This window comes from Chiloscyllium punctatum, chromosome 36 (genome assembly GCF_047496795.1).
Source record: "Chiloscyllium punctatum isolate Juve2018m chromosome 36, sChiPun1.3, whole genome shotgun sequence".
Lineage (NCBI taxonomy): Eukaryota > Metazoa > Chordata > Chondrichthyes > Orectolobiformes > Hemiscylliidae > Chiloscyllium > Chiloscyllium punctatum.
In genome coordinates, this window is record NC_092774.1 from 71,799,233 (window position 1) to 71,817,739 (window position 18,507).

The 18,507-nt window shown below is 40.6% G+C and overlaps 1 protein-coding gene across 1 annotated transcript in view; it reads right to left on the reverse strand.

Moving 5' to 3' along the window:
• LOC140460133 (scavenger receptor cysteine-rich domain-containing protein DMBT1-like) overlaps positions 1–16,421 on the reverse strand; it is a 51,285-nt gene extending 34,864 nt beyond the window's left edge. Inside the window, exons 1-2 of the mRNA XM_072554531.1 lie at positions 16,292–16,421; positions 14,271–14,375 (exon numbers count right to left, since the gene is read on the reverse strand). Of these exons, the coding sequence (XP_072410632.1) occupies positions 14,271–14,375; positions 16,292–16,421 (235 nt within the window). The remainder of the gene's footprint in view (positions 1–14,270; positions 14,376–16,291) is intronic.
• Between the last annotated feature and the right edge of the window lie 2,086 nt (positions 16,422–18,507).

The following is an 18,507-nucleotide window of genomic DNA, read 5'->3' on the forward strand; positions in this document are numbered from 1 at the left end:
TCTTTAAGGAACATTAGTGAACCAGTTCAGCTTTCCTTCAATTGACATGGTCATCATTAGAACATTTTTCCAGTTCTTTTTTTATCAAATTCAAATTCAACCAACTGCGACAGCCGGATTTGAACCCGGGTTCCGAGAACATAACCTGAGACACTGAATTAATAGCCAACTCATAAATCCGTTAGGCTATTGTCTCCCCTAAGCTGCCTTCTTGGATATCTGCCATCCATATCCTGTAGGTGAGTGTACATTATAGCCGTTAGGAAGGGATTCCAGAGTTTTAACATAGCAACAGCGAAGGAATGTTTGCATATTTCCAAATCAGAATGAAGAGTGGTGGAGATGGGAAGTCGTGGTGCTCCCATATGTCCGCTATGACAACTTCTTTCCAGAAGATTTTGTCTGAGGAGCATTTGTTAATTGAGCAGAACATTTTGAAATTAGTACACACTGCTTCTACTGAGTGTCAGTAGTGGAGTCACCGGATATTTGTGGATGTGGTGGCAATGAAACGAGATACTTTGCACTGGATGTGGTCCAGCCACTTATATTTGGTTGGAGCTGTACGCATCCCGCCTTTGGGAGAGTGTTCCATCATTTGGCTTCTCTCTTCACAAATACAGCGAGACATGCTGAGTTTTTCCAGTATTCTCGTTCTTTGATTTGGAGCAAAGTCGTCCTTCTGGAACTCAGATGGCATCAGTGTGAAGTTTATTGTCATGTGAATGCTGTTGCATAATACTGCTGATGACCAGTTCAATCACATGAAAGCAGATTGTGAGCATCCTGTTCGGTCATTAATTTCCCACGTGGGCTTTGTCCTGCAGTGTATGTAGAAACACAAGTGGTCAATTTTCCACACTAACAGGAGATAGTATAAGTAGAGAGAGAGTAAAACATCAGTCAATGTGTCCAACTACCCTTTCCCAGGTGACCACGTTTTGTCGAAGAGTAAATTACATGGTATGTGATACGAAATTGACTTGTTCACAGAGGGAATAGGAAACTGAGGAAAGGCATTTTTCTGCTGTAGGACTCTAATCAGTGTTGTTCCACAACATTCAGTGCTGGGAGTTCGGATACTTCAACGATTTGGATCAAAATGTTCTTGGTCTGATTAGTAACTTCATCAAAGCCACTCTTATCCTTAAGATCCATTCAAAACCCATATAGTTCCGTTGCGACTGGCAAAACTGCTTTTTGTCTTTTGTTCTGGTTAAATTCTCTATCTCTTTCACTTCAGCATCTTAGGTAAACAGCTCATACACCAACAACATCCCGCCCTCTTCAGTTCTCAAAAGACACTAAATATAAACCCTATGATTCTCCCAAGTGTCTCCAACTTTTTCTGATCTTGATTCAAAATTCCAAAACACTTAGCACTTTCATTGTGTTAGTACGGTTATGGAACTGCATTAACCTTAGTCTGTTGGTTACATTTATTCACATGACCAACAGCATCCATTTTAACATGAGATGTTTTACCCTGTTTGTCCGTATGATGTCGCCTGAACAACGTCTCACAGATATTCTGCAGAATTTCACAACATATGCGGGTTGCTCTACGATGCTGGGAAACTTGCCAACTACTTGAGGCTATCTGATCTTTCAAAGAGTAGCAAAATTCATGAACACACGTTCTCTTATCAATCATTCTGGACATTCCCCCTTATTGCACTGAAGCGGGGAACCATGGCATATTTCCTGAAAACATGTGGAAGCATTTTTTACAGGAGATGATCGTTTGGAATTAGGCCAGATTTATGGAAGGTTCAATGTATGAAAAACAATTCTCAGTCTGCAGAACCACAACATCCTTTTGCCGTGCTGTTGAATCAACAGGAAACACCTGGTTGCCTGGTAAATTCTGTGTGCAGGTTTTATCGCCTTGTCCCCCGACAAAATTAAAAGTGTCAGCTGGAAACAGAATTCGGAATTAGCATTCAGAACCTGTATAATCCCATTGATTATTTCATTAGGGCACAGCGCATCTGTGCACCAGGTTCAGAGCAACTGGGAATAAATAAATATATTAAGACTTTAAATCCTGAATGGCCATGCAGACTTCCATCAATCTTGTCAGAAGAATACAAACACGTTAGAGAAACGTTCGGAATATTAAAATAAGTAAGTTTGAAGTCTATTCATTTAGAACAAGCTTGTACTGGGATGAAAGACTGGCCCTGCCCATTTGAGGATAACAAAACGACAAATGAATCACGTGGTTTTGCAGAGCTGCAGGAGGCTATTCTGCACTGTGTCTGCACTGGCTCGTTAGCAATCGTCACTACCTAGTGCCAGTATTCTGCTTCAAGTCCACACCTTCGTCCGCATTTCTTCTTAATACTTATCTCGTGCGCTTTGTAATCAGAAATTTGCACATGCCTCCCCCAGATTTCATAGCAGTGGCCCCATATGCTAACATCCCTCTGCATGAAAAAAATCCACATTTCACATTTGCTTCTTTACTGATCATTTGGATAAATGTCCCCTTGCTCTTGATTATTTTTGAGAAAGAACTGCTTCTCTTCATCTGTTGTGTGCAAACGAATTATGATATGGAGGTGTCAGGTTTGGACTGGGGTGGACAAAGTCAGACGTCACACCATACTAAGTAATAGTTCCACAGGGTTATTTGAAATCACATACTTTCGGGGAGTGAAGTACGACTTGACATATAAGAATGCTCCAAAAATTGCGATTTTAAATAAACCTTTTGGATTGTAGACTGGTGTCGTGTGCAATCTCCTGTGAGCCACGCTGTCCCAAGAACTGTACCAACAGCGATGCATGGAGGCATCGAGATACACAGAACAAAGTGTCCATTCGGTCTGTGTCGAGGGTCTAACTGTCAAAAAATAAATACCTAACTATTCCAATCAGATTTTCTAATCCTAGTGCTTGCTCATAGCATCGTATGCATCAACATTGCAAGTGTGCGTCTAAATATAGTTCAGGCAGCATCCAAGTAGCTTCGAAATCGAGCTTTCGGGCAAAAGCCCTTCATCAGGAATCCTGATGAAGGGCTTTTGCCCGAAACGTCGATTTCGAAGCGACTTGGACGCTGCCTGAACTGCTGTGCTCTTCCAACACTACTAATCCAGAATCTGGTTTCCAGCATCTGCAGTCATTGTTTTTACCGATCTAAATATAGTTTCAATGTAAGGCAGTGTGGCCCAGATTCACACCGCACAATAGGTGTGAGAGTTTTTCCTGATCCAGCTGACAATTCTTTGCATCCATGCCCAGAGTCATTGATCCCTCCACTAAGGAGAAAATGTTCTTCCTGTCTGGAATATCTCTATCATTCAACATTCGAATTATCTCAGTCCTGTCCTCCTTCAGTCTCCCGAGAACCAAGCAAAACAACCCCAGTCTGTTCGATCTCTCTTCACTATTAAAATACTGCATATGGGCAACAAGTCAAACGTCTCAAATGCATCCTCTGAAGTGCGTAGCCCATTTGACCAGACTGTCTGAATCCTCCTGAAATATGACAATATCCTCTTTATGATGTACCACCGACCAATTTGTGCACCCGATGCAGAACTATTAATCAATTCTATTATATGGAATAGAAGGAAAAAAAAGGAACTGAAGATTTTAAAAATCAGAAACAAAAGCTGGAATATTTGTCAAGACGCGTAATACAATTTGGCGAAAGCCAAATTAATTTTTAAGTATCCATGATGGAACTTTCAGATGATGAACTGCAAGATGAAATTACAAAGTAAATGCAAAATCCAATCTGGGCATTGAAATGCAGAAAGACATTGGAGTCCCAGTCCTGAAAGTGACAACACGAATAGATAAGATGAACAAGAAAGCTTATTGCAGGAGCTTTAACCAGTCTAAATCCTGATGTGGCAAACATTGTTCCAGCTGTGTGAAGCTCTGAGATAGGTGACATTTGGAGCACCGTGTTCGGTTCTAGAACTGATACGAAGGCTTTGGTGAGGGTGCAAAAGATGCTTGCTTGAATTGATATGCATGTGCAAGAAGGAAATGTTCGACAAACTTTGATTTTTTTTTCACTGGATTGTTGTAAATTCATGGCCGATCTGATCAAAGTATATAAAACTCTGAGAGTTATTGATTGAATCGATCGGTAGAGTGTCTTTTTCTTTCTCCCAGCATTAAAATGTCAAGTATTAGGGGTGTTAAGTTTTACTTGCGACTGAGAATATTTGAAAGAGTTAGACGAGGCATTTTTTATTTATTATCAGAAACTTGGCAGACAAATGAATGGGTCAATGTCGGCCCGGGAAAGTGTTCAATACATCACCATGTGCTTTGACCAACATCTGTGTCACGGGTTGCTGCCGTTCTTGAGTGAGTGTCAGCACAAATTGGAAGAATTGCACGACATTTCCGCTCTAACATCTTTCACCTTTCTCCACTCAAAGTCAAGTTCACTGCTTTTAGTGCCTCAATAATTTCTTCTGTATCCTTACCTCCAAACTCCTCACGCCAGGTTTTGTCATCACATGGGCTATATCTGCATACACTCACACAAGCACAGACAATTGCACTCACACTCTCACTCACACCCTTTGAATCAATTAATATCACGGAGAATGAGAGTCACATTCACTCACTGATAACACTGGCACTCACTCATTCACATTCAATCATAAACACACAAAGGCACTCATACTCAATGGTAAACAAAGAAAAAAAATAGAACAAAGACATTTTACAGCCCAGGGACAGGCGCTTCTTCCCAACAAGCTTGTGCTAACCCAAAGACACTTTCAAAACCTATCGCCCGATTCCTAAGGATCTGTACCTCTTTGCTCCCCACCTCCTCATACATCTGTCCAGATGCACCTTAAATAAATCTACCGTGCCTACTTCTACTACCCTCACTGGCAACGCGTTCCAGGCACCTACTGACCTCTGTGTAAAGTACTTTCTGCGTGTATCCCTTTTAGACGTTTCTCTTCTCACATTGAACACATGATCTCTCATCATTGAATCCTTCACCATGCGAAAGAGCTTGTCTCTATACATCCTGGCAATACCCATCATGATTTTGTAAACCTGAATCAGGACCCCCGCCCCCCCAGTCTCATTTTTTTCTCATGAAAATAATCCTAACCTGCTCAACCTCTCTTCATAGCTAGCACCTGCCATAAGAGGCATCACCCTCGTAAACCTTCACTGCACCCTCTCTAAATCATCCATGTCCTTTTGATAATGTGGCGACCAGAACTGCACAGAGTATTCTAAATGCGGCCGAAACAAAGTGTTGTACAATTTTATCGTAACCTGCCAGTTGTTATACTGAATAATACGTCCAAAAAAGGCAAGCAGACCATATGCCTTCTTGACTACACTATCTAGCGGTGCAGTCTCCTTCAGGGTACAATCGACTTGAACTCCCAGATCTCTCTGCTGATCAACCGTTCACAAGGCTCTTCCATTTACAATATAGCTCGCTCTAGAATTAGACCTTCCAAAATGCATCACCACATTTTGCCTGGATTGAACTCCATTTGCCATTTCTCAACCCAACTCTCCAGTCGACGTATCTTCTCCTGTATTCTTTGACAGTCTCCAATGCTTTCTGCTACTCCATCAATCTTTGTGTCATCTGCAAACTTACAGATCAGACCTACAATACCCTCTTCCAGATCGTTTATGGATATCACAAACAACAGAGGCATCAGCACCGATCCCTGCTCACTTTTCTCCATTTCGAGAAACTCCCTTTGACTATTATGTTCTGTCTCCTGTTGCTCAACCAGTTCTTTATCCACCTAGCTAGAACACCGTGCACACTGTGTGACTTCACATTCTCTGTTAGTTTACCATGGGGAACCTTATTCAAATGACTTACCATATTACATGTATATCATATCTATATCCCTTCTTTCATCTGTCAATTTGTTCACTTCCTCAAAGAACACTATTATGTTGGTAAAGCACGATCAGCCCCGCACAAAACCATGTTGCTTATCACTGATATTCCCATTACCTTCCAAGTATAAATAGATCATATCGCTCAAAACCTTCTGCAGCAACTGTCCCATCACTGACATCAGGCTCACTGGTCTGTGCTTACCTGGAATATCCCGACTACACTTCTTGAACGGGGGCCAGCATTAGCAACTCTCCAGTACTCCAGCACTTCACCTGTGTTTAAGAATGCGACAAAGATATCTGTCAGGGCCCCAGCTATTTCCTCTCTCATCTCTCTCAGGAACCTGGGATAGATCCCATCCGGTCCTGTGGATTTGTCCATCTTAAAATCCTTTAATCTACCCAACACATCCTCCCTCCTTTTGTCAACGTGATCCACAGGAAACAAACGTCTATGCCCAATCTCAACATTCATCATGTCCCTCTCCTTAGAGAACACTGATGCAAATTAATCATTGAGAATCTCACCCATTTTCTCAGGTTCGACACACAACCTCCTTTCCTTATCACTTAGTGGACCAACCATTTCTCCAGTTCCCTCTTGCTTCTTATACATGAATAAAAAGCCTTGAGACTCTCCTTAATTCTACGTGTTGAAATTATTTCATGACCCCTTTTAGCTCGCTTGATTCCTCCTTTAAGATTGGTCTTACTCTCCCAATATTCCTCCAAAGCCTGCTCTGCACTCAGCAGCCTGGACCTTACGTGCACTTCCGTTTTCCTCTTGGCTCGTCACACCACTTCTCTTGTTATCCACAGTTCACGAACTTTATCTTCCCTTTCCCATGTTTTCAAAGGGACATGCCTATCTCGTACTATCTTCAACCTATTTTGAAAGCCTCCCACATGTCAAATGTGGGCTTCTATCAAGTAGCTGCCCCCAATCCACATTTCCCAGCTTCTGCCCAATTTTGATATAATTGGCCTTGGCCCAGTGTATTACTTTTTCCTTTGGACCACTTTCATCTTTGTCTAAAACATACATAATTGCGGTCACTGTTCCCAAAGAAATCCCTCATGCTTCTTCTACCACTGGGCCAGACTCATTCCCCAACACTAGGTCCAATGTGGCACCTTCCCTAGTTGGACTATTGCCATACTGCTCCAGAAAACCTTCCTGGGTGCTCTTTCGAAATTCTGCCCCATTCAATTCTCTGACATTAAGTGTATCTCAGCCTATATTGGGAACATGAAATCTCCCATCACCACCACCCTTTTGCCTCTACATCTTTCCATAGCTTTTTGACCTATTTGTTCTTATACCTTACGCTCACAGCTGGGAGGCCTGCAGTACAGTCCCAACAATGTAACCGTACCCTTTTTATTTCAACTAACCAAAACAAAACAATGACCAAATATATACCATTTCTTTACCTTCCCGGGAGCCAGCTAGTCTCACGTCACTTCTGCTCTGTTTCCCACTGATCCAGAACAGGGAAAAAGGCCATGGGCTTTGAAGGTAATTATTTATTCTGTTCTTTTACCTTCTTGGCAACCTGCTGTTCTCAACATCGCACCTGCTTTGTCTCCAGGACAGGAAAAGCACACAACTACACTCACTGGCACTCAAAGAATCATGGATAATTATGCACACACATTCACTGATTGACGCACTCATTACCCGATTGTCCTCACACTCTTACTCACACGCACTCACTAATATACCCACATGTTCACAGAAAATTACACGTGCACTCTCATTTATTTTCTCACTGACACACACTCACATTCTCAAACACGAATAATTGTACACTCAATGTCTTTTTATTTCTTAGTGGACTTTAAGTGTTCACACAGATCCATTGTGTAAATGAACATGATTGATTGTAGAAACGAACATGAGTCTATTCAACGAATGAATGCTTTTGCTGACAATATACAAAGTGACATTGCGTGTGTACATTCGTGTGTGTATGTGTGTGTGAGAGAGAGAAATCTCTGTTTTCATGAGTCTGTGAGTATCTGTATGTCTGTATCCATGTACGAGTGTGTGCAAATGTATGCTTGTTTCTGTGTCTTTCTGCATGTGTCTGTCTATGTGAGTTTGCGTGTTTGTGTGCATGTGTATGTGTGTGCATTTGTGCACCTGTGCATACCTATAATTGTGCGTTTCTGCCTTTGTGATGTGTCCGTGTGACCGGCTGTGGCGACAATGGGGCACACTTTGTCCTAGATGGTAATTAGAAGGATAAAAGCAAGATGAATCAAAGGCTCAGCATCTCTCTCTCTCTCTTTCTCTTTCGGTCCGTCTTGTGTATAAAGCAATATAATGCCACCCTCTGCTGGCCGGCACATGCTATTGCACACTCTGGGTTTCATTCGAGAGAACATCAAATCTTGCACAGTTGTTTCCTTCATCAAAGACAGTCAATCCTCTCTACAGTCAAGGACAACGGGGGCGCATTTTGTTCTTTATCACAAAACACAAAGCTGTCATCTCCCTTAAGTCTATTGTATTTGAATTAAACATATAAACATAAAAGCATAGAAAATGCTTGCAACAGTAGGCCATTTGGCCTTTCCAACCTGCATTATCATTCAATATGATCACGCAATTTCAGTATCCCATTCTCACTTTCTTTCCATAGTCCTTGATCCCTTTAGCCACAAAGGCCACGTCCAGCTTTCTCAGTGTTTCTGAGCTTCATATTAATGAAGCAAAAGTAAGGAAGTTATGCTCTGCTTGTTTTACTGAGATGATGCCGGGAATCCTGTAAACAGCTTCTTCCATCATCCAGCCAAAGTCTCTAGCTCTGTTGTTCACTGTTTATTTATTCATTTTCATATCTCCAACTTAGTCATTATCATTTACAATTATGATTGCCAGTGGTGAAAAAGCAAAGGTAAAGATTCGAGATAGTGAGAGATTAAGTGGATGGAAACAACACATGGACAACAGCGTTTCCATACGAACAATCCTGGGCGCATTGTTGGCAACACGTGGCTTCTGCTATTCCTTGCATCTGCTTCCTGGACCTCCAGCGGTACACCTCAATCACTGAACAAATCGACCACCCAGTCCACCAGGAGAATGGATGCATTCACCATCAAATGGAAAACCTGGTCGTCTACGAGGATGGACCTTTCTGCCATCAACTTGATCACTCAGTCCTCCAGGACGAGTGGCTTAATCCCCTATATCGAGCATCCGTTCCTCCATTAGATGGGTGAAGCCCCAGCATATCGATCACCCATAACTCCAGAGGGTGTCTGATGACCTCATATTGATCACCCAGGCTTCCAGAAGGATTGATCAATCAAATGACGGCGCACACTCGAAGGAACGAATTACCATTCCTACTTCTACCTAGCTTGGTATTATATGATTTTAAATATTTAGAATTTAGAATTTAAAAAGCACGTGCCAGCACAATAACCCAACACAATTAAACACCATGTCAAAGATAGATATGAATAGATTTCATGCCCTAGGGCATCAACGGGTCGGAGTTGCTAGAATAAAAACAATATGAGGCCATTCGACCTTGATAGGGAGGGTATACGTTTGAGTCCATGCCAGCGCACTTGCTAACAGAGATTCTGAAATTCTGACTTGAGGGCGACATCGCCCTTCCAAATGAAATCGTTGACACCACAGTTGTCCACAGCCTCTAGCTGTTACTCCTTACTCCCCTTTCTCCTCCACCAATCCAGGGGAATGTAAAGGTCATGGAATGAGCCACTTTGTGACGAAAGCTCTTGAGCCTGGATCCAGCGAGGATGACGAAGGCGATAACATATGATCGTTGTGTCACGCTATTCCCCCAAACCCAGGTGGACCTGTGTGTTTTCTCACACGCCCTCTCATTTCCCTGTCACTTGTCAGACTGGGTAAATCCCCAGTGGATTGTAAAGTTTAAATACAGCATTGTGAAGGATCATGGGTTGAATGAATGTGACTGAATCCAGCTAATAAACTGACATCAACAGAGGGAAACAAAATGCCAACACAGTCATGGAATTATCACGGTTTTATTGATGAACTCCAAATTCTCTTTTATATCATCACTTACAGAAAGAACCCCAGTTCATCGAGGGAATGGGGTTGGTGGGAACATTTTCATTCGATGAACAGGTAAAGCATCTAGGATAACTAAATGACTGGAAAAGTTTTAAATCCTTTCTAATTGGGCATGAACCAGTCAAGCAACTGCATATAGAATTCCTCAAATTACTTCCCTGAAACAAAACGATCGAGACATCGCCCCCAACAGTTTATTAATTCATGCAGAGAAATGAATTATGCAATTAATCCAAAAACTAAAATGGTCTCGATATACGCTGTTTATTTCCACTTTTTCAGATGAATTGCAATCAAATATAGTTTGTACTGAAAAGAAAATATTCATCATTTTGGAAACAATAATGGATTTCTTCTCACAATATGAATCGCCTTAAGACACCACACATTCAAATGTAGTTTAACATTTACCTGAAATGAAGTAAACAAATGGTTTGAATCTTTTTGAGTTCAAGTCACCTGTGAGTCTATTAAAAGTACATGAACCTGTCAATCCCCAACTGAATCTCTCGCGCCAGGTATTCCGAGGAAAGACTAAGTCTACCTATACAATCTCAGACTAATGAAGGGGCACAGTTCAAAGGGGAGATTGAAGTGAGTCTCTATGTGCTCTGATGTGTGAAAAGGACAGTCTGGAATCGATTTCGAAAAGTAGCAGAGGAGTTGGCAGCGCGGGATCCCTCGGCTGATGTTTATTCTGCAACTAAAAACCTCAATAAACATATTGTACAGAAATATTGACCTTCTGAATTGTGGAGTTTACTGCTTTCATTATGGCTGCGCCTAATCCTCAATTACAGCAGAGAGGATATTTCTAAAAGTACAACATTGGCTCTGCACGATTTTGCACGTTGGATGGTCTTTTTTTGTTTGTTTGTTTCTTTCGCAATGGGGAAAAATATCCCATAATTTCTGCGACACGATAATATGCACTTTATCTTATTAATTCGAAAATTCCCATCACAAGCATCTTTCATTTCACAGATAAACAAGTAAACTGATAATAATTGTGATGATTGTCGACATTAAGTAGTGCATTTCACAATTGTACAGGATGCTAAGTACATCCCATTCTCGACTGTTCATCGGTGACAGTACAACTAGGAATAAAAGATAACTCATTTCAGTTTAATGCATTTACCATGAAGTTTTTCATCACACTTTCAGTGCGTGTCAGTACTGTCTGGACAGTGGTCCTTTGCTTAATCAGAAGGAAAATGATACATTGTCTGAGAAGGCCACAGAGGTACCGCTCGAAGATCAGCCATTGCATGTGAAGCCCTTGACTGAGACGACTCGAGCAACAATTGGCTCATTTCAGAGCTGCCAAGGTCAGTGGACAATGCCAGTATGGTTCACGAGGATTATGTGGCGAAGTCAGAGGATGTAAGATACTAACATTAAATCATACATCATGGAAGACGCCCTTCTGCCCATCGAGTCAGTACTGCCAAAAATATACTACTACCTCCAAAAGTCTCACGGTCCTCCACATAGCTTTGAATGTTATGACTGTTGATAATTCATACAAGAATGTTTTATAAGTCCTAAGGTCACCCACCTCAACTACCCTCCGATGCAGCGCATTGGAGACACGCAGCAAACTCTTGAGAATGTTTATTTTCTTCAATTCCCCTCTGAATTCCTGGTTTTCACAATTTTAACTTTGCCTTCCCATACACCCGCAACCCGTCTTGGTATTATCATAACATTTATTACAATGACGATGAACAACGATTATTAATTTTTTTTTGAAGTCAACTGGATTTTTTATTTCATTAGTTTTGATTTATTGTTATCGAATGTGCCTGTGGACAGTGAAATGTTTGTGATCTTGATAGTTGATGTCGAAATTCTGCAACGTTTGTAATTGATACTGGAGGGATTGCAATATCCTTTTTCCTCTCACATTTTGCAGGGGTTGTACTGGTGAGCTTATGTGTGTTGATGTTGAAGAAAAAGTCACAGGAGGTGCAAAAATAAAAACAAGTGGAACATGAATGCTGGAAAACAGAAACAAAACTAGAAATTGCCAGAAGCACTGAGCAGGTGTGACAGTATTTGTGGACAGTCTTCTGAATTAATGATGCTGGACCAGTGACACTTCTTCTGAGGAGATGCATGAACTTGGTGGGCCGTGTGTTGAATGCCACTTATTGGATGAAAGGTTTCACAATGAGTAATTAAATGATACAGAGAAATGACCGAGCTGGGTTTCAGAGGGAAATGGTAAAATTATGCACGTTGATCATTGGAGAAACGAGGAACTTTGGAGTAAGTTTCTTCCAATGACTGATTGGAACTATTTACCTGACTAACCAGTTGAACAGATAATCTTGGTTTTCGTGAGAAGGGCATCCATGAGTTACTGACATTTATGATATTCAAGTTAGTGAGGCTAATTCCCACTCGGGAATTGATATGAATGCAGTTCACCAGAACAACCACATCCAACCGACCACTGTTTGGACTGCACATGTAAACGTTCTGAGGCTCTGCCTTCCCTGTGAGCACCAAAAACTAAAACATTTAAAACGGCGAGACTTAAAAACCAACCGTCTATATTTTCCATCGACCCAGATGACAATCCATTGAAACAGTAGTCATGTTGATTTGTAATTGCACCATTGCGTGAAGTTCGGTTATTCAAAGAGCTGACAAAACGTAGTTTATGGTCAATATAATCGAATTACTGTTTTGTTTCAAAAGTAATACTTCATGACAATGAAATTAAGATAAAACTCCAGGAGTGCACCCCCTTCTCAGTGACGGTTTGTGGAGATAAGGCTCTGATCGCTTTGAATGTTGACCTTCGAATTTAAATGTGTACAATATTGGTCACAGAATGGAAAAGAATTAAGGCAGTGGGAATGCATAGAGATGGGCGTATCTGTCACTCAACTCGCCAAGTGAACAAAGACATCTTCCCGAATTTGTCAGTATGAAGTAGTCATCAGGATCACTGTCAGTTGTAGTTGTCCATCCTGAGATTGAGCATCTTCAGTCTCAACATCATCATCACTATCTCCATGAATTGGACCTTAGAAGAAAAGATGGTTAAACTGAAACAAATTTTAACACACAGAACCAAGAGCTGGAAAATGAGATTGGTGCTGGCAGATAAGATTAGAGCTGGGAAGAAGGATTAGAAGAGTTAAGTGGTTCAATGCAATTTAAACGTCATGGCATGAGCAGAGGTAATGCAAAGTAGGGATACATCCTCCAGAAATTAGAAGATTAAGAGTGATCTGGTCGATTTCTTCAAGACATTATAAGGATAATACGGTGTAGCTAAAGATAAACGACTTCAACTGGATGGAGAAAACTCAACCCAGTAGCAACTGCTGAGAATTGTTTCCAGACCATTCGGGAGAGATATTAATAACAACAAAATCCGAAACACTTTTGGAATTATATTCCACAAAAGGCAGATAATTTAAGGAAATTTTAATTTTACATCTCAGCTCGATTATTGTTTTGTTAATCAAAGATATTAAGCAATGTTGTTAAAAAGCAGGTCTATGATCTTATGTCAGAATTCAGTCGGGAATGATTTCGTTGAATGTTTCCGTATTATTCTTTTCTCGTTGGAGCTGAATTCTTTGAGGGTTGGGCATGATTGAAATGTATTAAGAACATAAAGCCATAAAACCACAACTAAATTATGAATTGCGACAGCCATAGGTGGGGCAGCAGGAAACTAATTTTACACTTTGGTGGAGAAATTAAATATTAAGGGTTATAGATTTAAAGAAAAATTGGATAAAGAAAGGAGGTGGAGAACTAAAGCACAAATGAAGACGAGTGTTTAAGCCAGAGGTTGGTGGGAATCTGGAACTAACTACCTTAAAGGATGGCAGAGGCTCAAACTCTCATAGCTCTAAAGAAGTATTACTCTTACATCAAGTTATCGAATTAAATGGAATATAAATAGGCCCTTCAGTCCAACGTGCCCGTGTTGAAGAGATATCCTTAAGTGATCTGATCCCATTTGCCAGCATTTGACCCATAACCTTCCAATCCTTTCCTATTGATGTACGCATCCCAATAGTGTGATGTCAAGCCACACAAGACTATGGGCCAAGTGATTTCAAATTGGATTAGAATAGTTAGGTCTTTGTTTTAGACAGGTACAGACTCGATGAGTTATGTCTCTATGATATGAAACCAACAAATTTCCTTTTCAATTATCAATGCTCATGAAGCAGCCACTGCTTTTCGTGTCGTTCTCAGAATTGTGAGCGTCAACATCTTCAAGTCTGGAAGAAAGAGTGAAATACATAATTGCATTGACAGAAAGTGAACACATTCTCACCCTAGTTACTGTTGGAGGTCAGGTCAGAATTTTCTGAAACCAGATTATTGCCACTCAGGTTGTAGCTGGTGTAGTATTCGAAGTGATTGAGTGAGTCAATGGAAGCAGCAATTCCTGAAATCAAACATGAAGAGTTAATGTCAAGTTAAATCTTCTAGTGAAGCCATAATTCTCTGGAGTTATCTTGAGGCGAAATTTCTTCAGCCAGAGGGTGATGAATCTGTGCAACCCATTGAAACAGAAGGCTATGGAGACCAAGATGTCTTCATGGTAGAATGAGCGAGGTTCTTAATTGGCAAGGGGAAAAGAGCTTAAAGCGAAAAGGCAGGAGAAAGTGACTAAAGAAACTCAGTCATGAACGAATCGCAGAGCAGTGTCGATGATCCAAGTGAACAGATTCTGATCCCCTAACTCGTCGATTTATGGAATATGGTTTAACTTTTTTGTTCCTAATTCGAGTTTGAAAATGCAAACTATTATTCTTTCATCGTAACTTTGGCAATAACTAGAATATTGTCAATGGAACCTCTTATGGGAAAACATTCAATACACAGATTGTGTTGGTTCAATGGAAAATGAAATGCCAAATCACATCGATGAAAGATGGGAGCAACCTTTTGCTCTCACATCGAACATACACTTGCACATGCAGTACATTTAATGTTTGAATTCGTAGTCTCTATCAGTAGTTGAGAGTACATGATGAAGAAATTTAAATGGGTTCAGTTTCCCCAGTAACTTCCTTCACTGTGTCTGATTAAAGTGGCATTAGTCCTATCACACAAAACACATTTCGTGAGTTTATTAAAAGTCATTTACATGCTTCTGATCATTGTTATGTGACATTCTTTGAAAATGATTTCATTTTATTTCCAGTGCGAAAAATCAGTCAATTATTTCCATTGTGAGTTTGTGATGTTCCTTCCCAGTTTTATTGATATGAATTGTCAGATCCACACCTCCTGTCATTACCTTAATTCTGATTTCTTTTGTTCCCCATTACCATGCTCAATAGTCAATTGCTCTTTGGAATTCTTGCACTCTTGGTTGACAGGGATCATTATTTTAGATACATATCCATGTATCTGCTGCATCAAAACTATCAGCCAAGTGACATTATAGAAGCCAAACATCCCTTATTATTCTTGCGAACAGGTATTAGAACCATTGTAGCCACACTGGACAATAGGTCTTCTGTCTGCACTGTTTACACCTTTGTAATTGCTCATATTTGCCTGCAAATTAATTCTTCTATTTCTCTTCCATGGCAAAGTCATGACAAAGATTATATTATTGTAAAGTCAAATAGCGAATGGATTTATTGTTGAGATATTTGAAGGAATCGGAGTGAAACCATATTGAATTTTTTAGTGTTTCCAAACAAATGCCAGAAATAATCTTTCAAGAATGAAGGACAGTGGAAATTATTAAATGCAACTCTTCCTCTTACTAAACACAAACTGAGATTCGTTCACTGACAGCATCCTTCACACGAGCACACTGATTTGACAAGGAATCACATTCAGCCAGTTCATTGATCATTGAAATTGAAGGAAAGCTATACTTATCCAGTAACAAATCACTACGAATTCGGAAATACATGCCTCGTCCATGTTTCTGATCTGTCTTCTTGTTAAGTGGAATATTCTCAATTTCTTCATAACTTCCTTGGTAAAACTCAACAATTGAGCCTCTTCCCCTTGTGTTAAGATTGACTAAAGGAAAGACAGACTGATCAGACTGTTAGGTAGCTCAATAGCTAGGCAAAAGTGAGGACTGCAGATGCTGATAGCTAGCTAGGTAGATAGATATTTAGATAGATAGATAGATAGATAGATAGATAGATAGATAGATAGATAGATAGATAGATAGATAGATAGATAGATAGATAGATAGATAGATAGATAGATAGATAGATAGATAGATAGATAGATAGATAGATAGATAGATAGATAGATAGATAGATAGATAGATAAAACAAATACCAGAAGTATTTGCACAGATCTTTGTGGAAAACAACTGTCACTGACCTGCAGACAGGAAAACATAAACATTGTTCTGCAGCATTCCTTTATCCTCAAAGTTCCATTCAATTCTGCACCAAATGTTCCATACCAACATGGATTCCTTAGTGCTTCGTTTTCTGGACGAATCTACCATCGGTAACTTTATCAAGTAATTTAACCTTGACTGTGATGTAATATAATCATGACCTTTAATGAAGCAGTTTCCTGTCAGGTTTGACATCCCAATTGAATCATCTTACAGTTATTTGGGTCAAACTCTATCTGCTATTTCTCTGCCCAACATTCCAATTGCTCAATATTTTGCTGTATCCTTTGACGCACTTACTCACTACCCACAATTTTCGTGTTTTCTGAAAACGTACTAATCAGATCACTTAAATAAATTTTACGAACAATAAGGTTGACAATAATGATCTTTGTGGAAAACGATTTGTCATAAAGCTCCTGTCAGAAAAACAGCTCCAAAGTTTGACTCTTTCTTTTCTCGCCAAGCTAATTTTCGATTTATCTTACAAATTCACAACCATGGATCCCATGTGGTTTTATCAACAAGGCATACTGAGCTTATTCGTTGCTTTAGTAAAGTCTTTGTAGGCAACAATATCTACTCACTACCCTCCTCAAACATCCTCATCACTTCCTCGAAAATCTAAATCAATTTTGTGAGTCACGACATCCCCAAATCAACCCATGACTCCTATCATTGATATGCATTTTCTTTCCCAACTGTGAGTAAATCCTGCCCGTAAAAATCTTCTAAAAGCAGTCACCTACCACGGATGAAAGACGCAGCTACATGTAATTCCCTGAATTGACGCAGTTGTTCTTTTTAACCAAACATAACACATTGGCTATTCTCCAGTGCCATGTGTCCTCACCGTGACGAAAGAGATAAAAGGATCTCTGACAAAGCCTTAGAAATCACCCCAGCCACCAACCCCTTCAATATCCTCGAAACAAATATTTTTCAACACACCTGAAAACTCCTCCCTCCTAACATTGGCATGGCCCAGAATAACAACACGCTCCTCTCTAAAATTACCATCATCCATCTTGTTCTCCTTTGTGAATACTGATGCGAGATATCCAATAACGACCTGACTCCCTTCCGCTTGCTTTCGTCATAAATTCCCTCCTTTCTCCTTGAGTCTGTTCACAACGAACTCTTGTTCTTAATGCAACAATAAGTTGACTTAATGCGACCTGCCAAGAACATTTATGATCTCTTTCAGCCCTCCTGATTCATCTGTTAATATGAATATTGCTTCCTTTAGATCCCTCAAGGGTCTTGTTCAATTTCAGTTATCTAAACACGTGTTTCCTTTCCTAGTTCTGACGAAACTTCCGATATCGCTTGTCATTTGCAATTTGTAAATCTTGCCATCCTGAACTGTCACCCTCACAGGAATATGTCGATGCAGATACTGTAACAAAATTGAAAAGACATTTGGACAGTTATATGACTAGGACTGGTTCAGAGGGATAGGCTCCGATTCAGACATGTGGGGCTGGTTGAGTTTGGGAGTAGATCAAAGAGCCTGTTCCCGTGATGTACGACGCCATGTTTCAATGTCGATCCCAAATTCTGATCAATTGACCTTTAAATGACTGAAAAACAGGCTTCTCCTCAAAAACGTCGACGATATTTAATTTCACCAAAGACTGTCTCCTTCTTCCTGAGGACGATGATCAGTTATTTTGTTTTGCTGACGCGAAGAGACAGGTTGTTATCATTGCACGAAGCCATCTCTCTCCTTCCTGCTTTCCGTCTCATCGTTGTGTGATATCTGGGTCTCTAATGGTGCTGTCTTCAGTGAACTTGTCGATGTTGTCCAGGTGAAATTTGGCCACACGGTCGTGAGTGCACAGGGTGGAGTGTAGGAGGCTCAGTACGCATCCTTGTGGGGCACCGCTGCTGAGGACGATGGCGGAGGAGGTGTTGTTGCCTGTGTTTACGGATTGCAGTCTGTGGATCACAAAACTAAGGATCCAGTTGCAGAGGGCGGTGCCAAAACCTGGGTGCAGAGTGGTGGGGGTGGTGGTGGTTGGGAGCCGTGGCCTAGTTTTTCGGAGTTTGCTTGGGAGTTAATTGTTAAGGGCAGAGCTACAGTCGATGAGCAGGAGCCTGATGTAGGTTTCCTTAATGTCGAGACAGTTTCAGGGATGAATGTTGGGTCAAAGAAATGGCGACTGCTGTGGACCTGTTTTGCTGCCAGGCA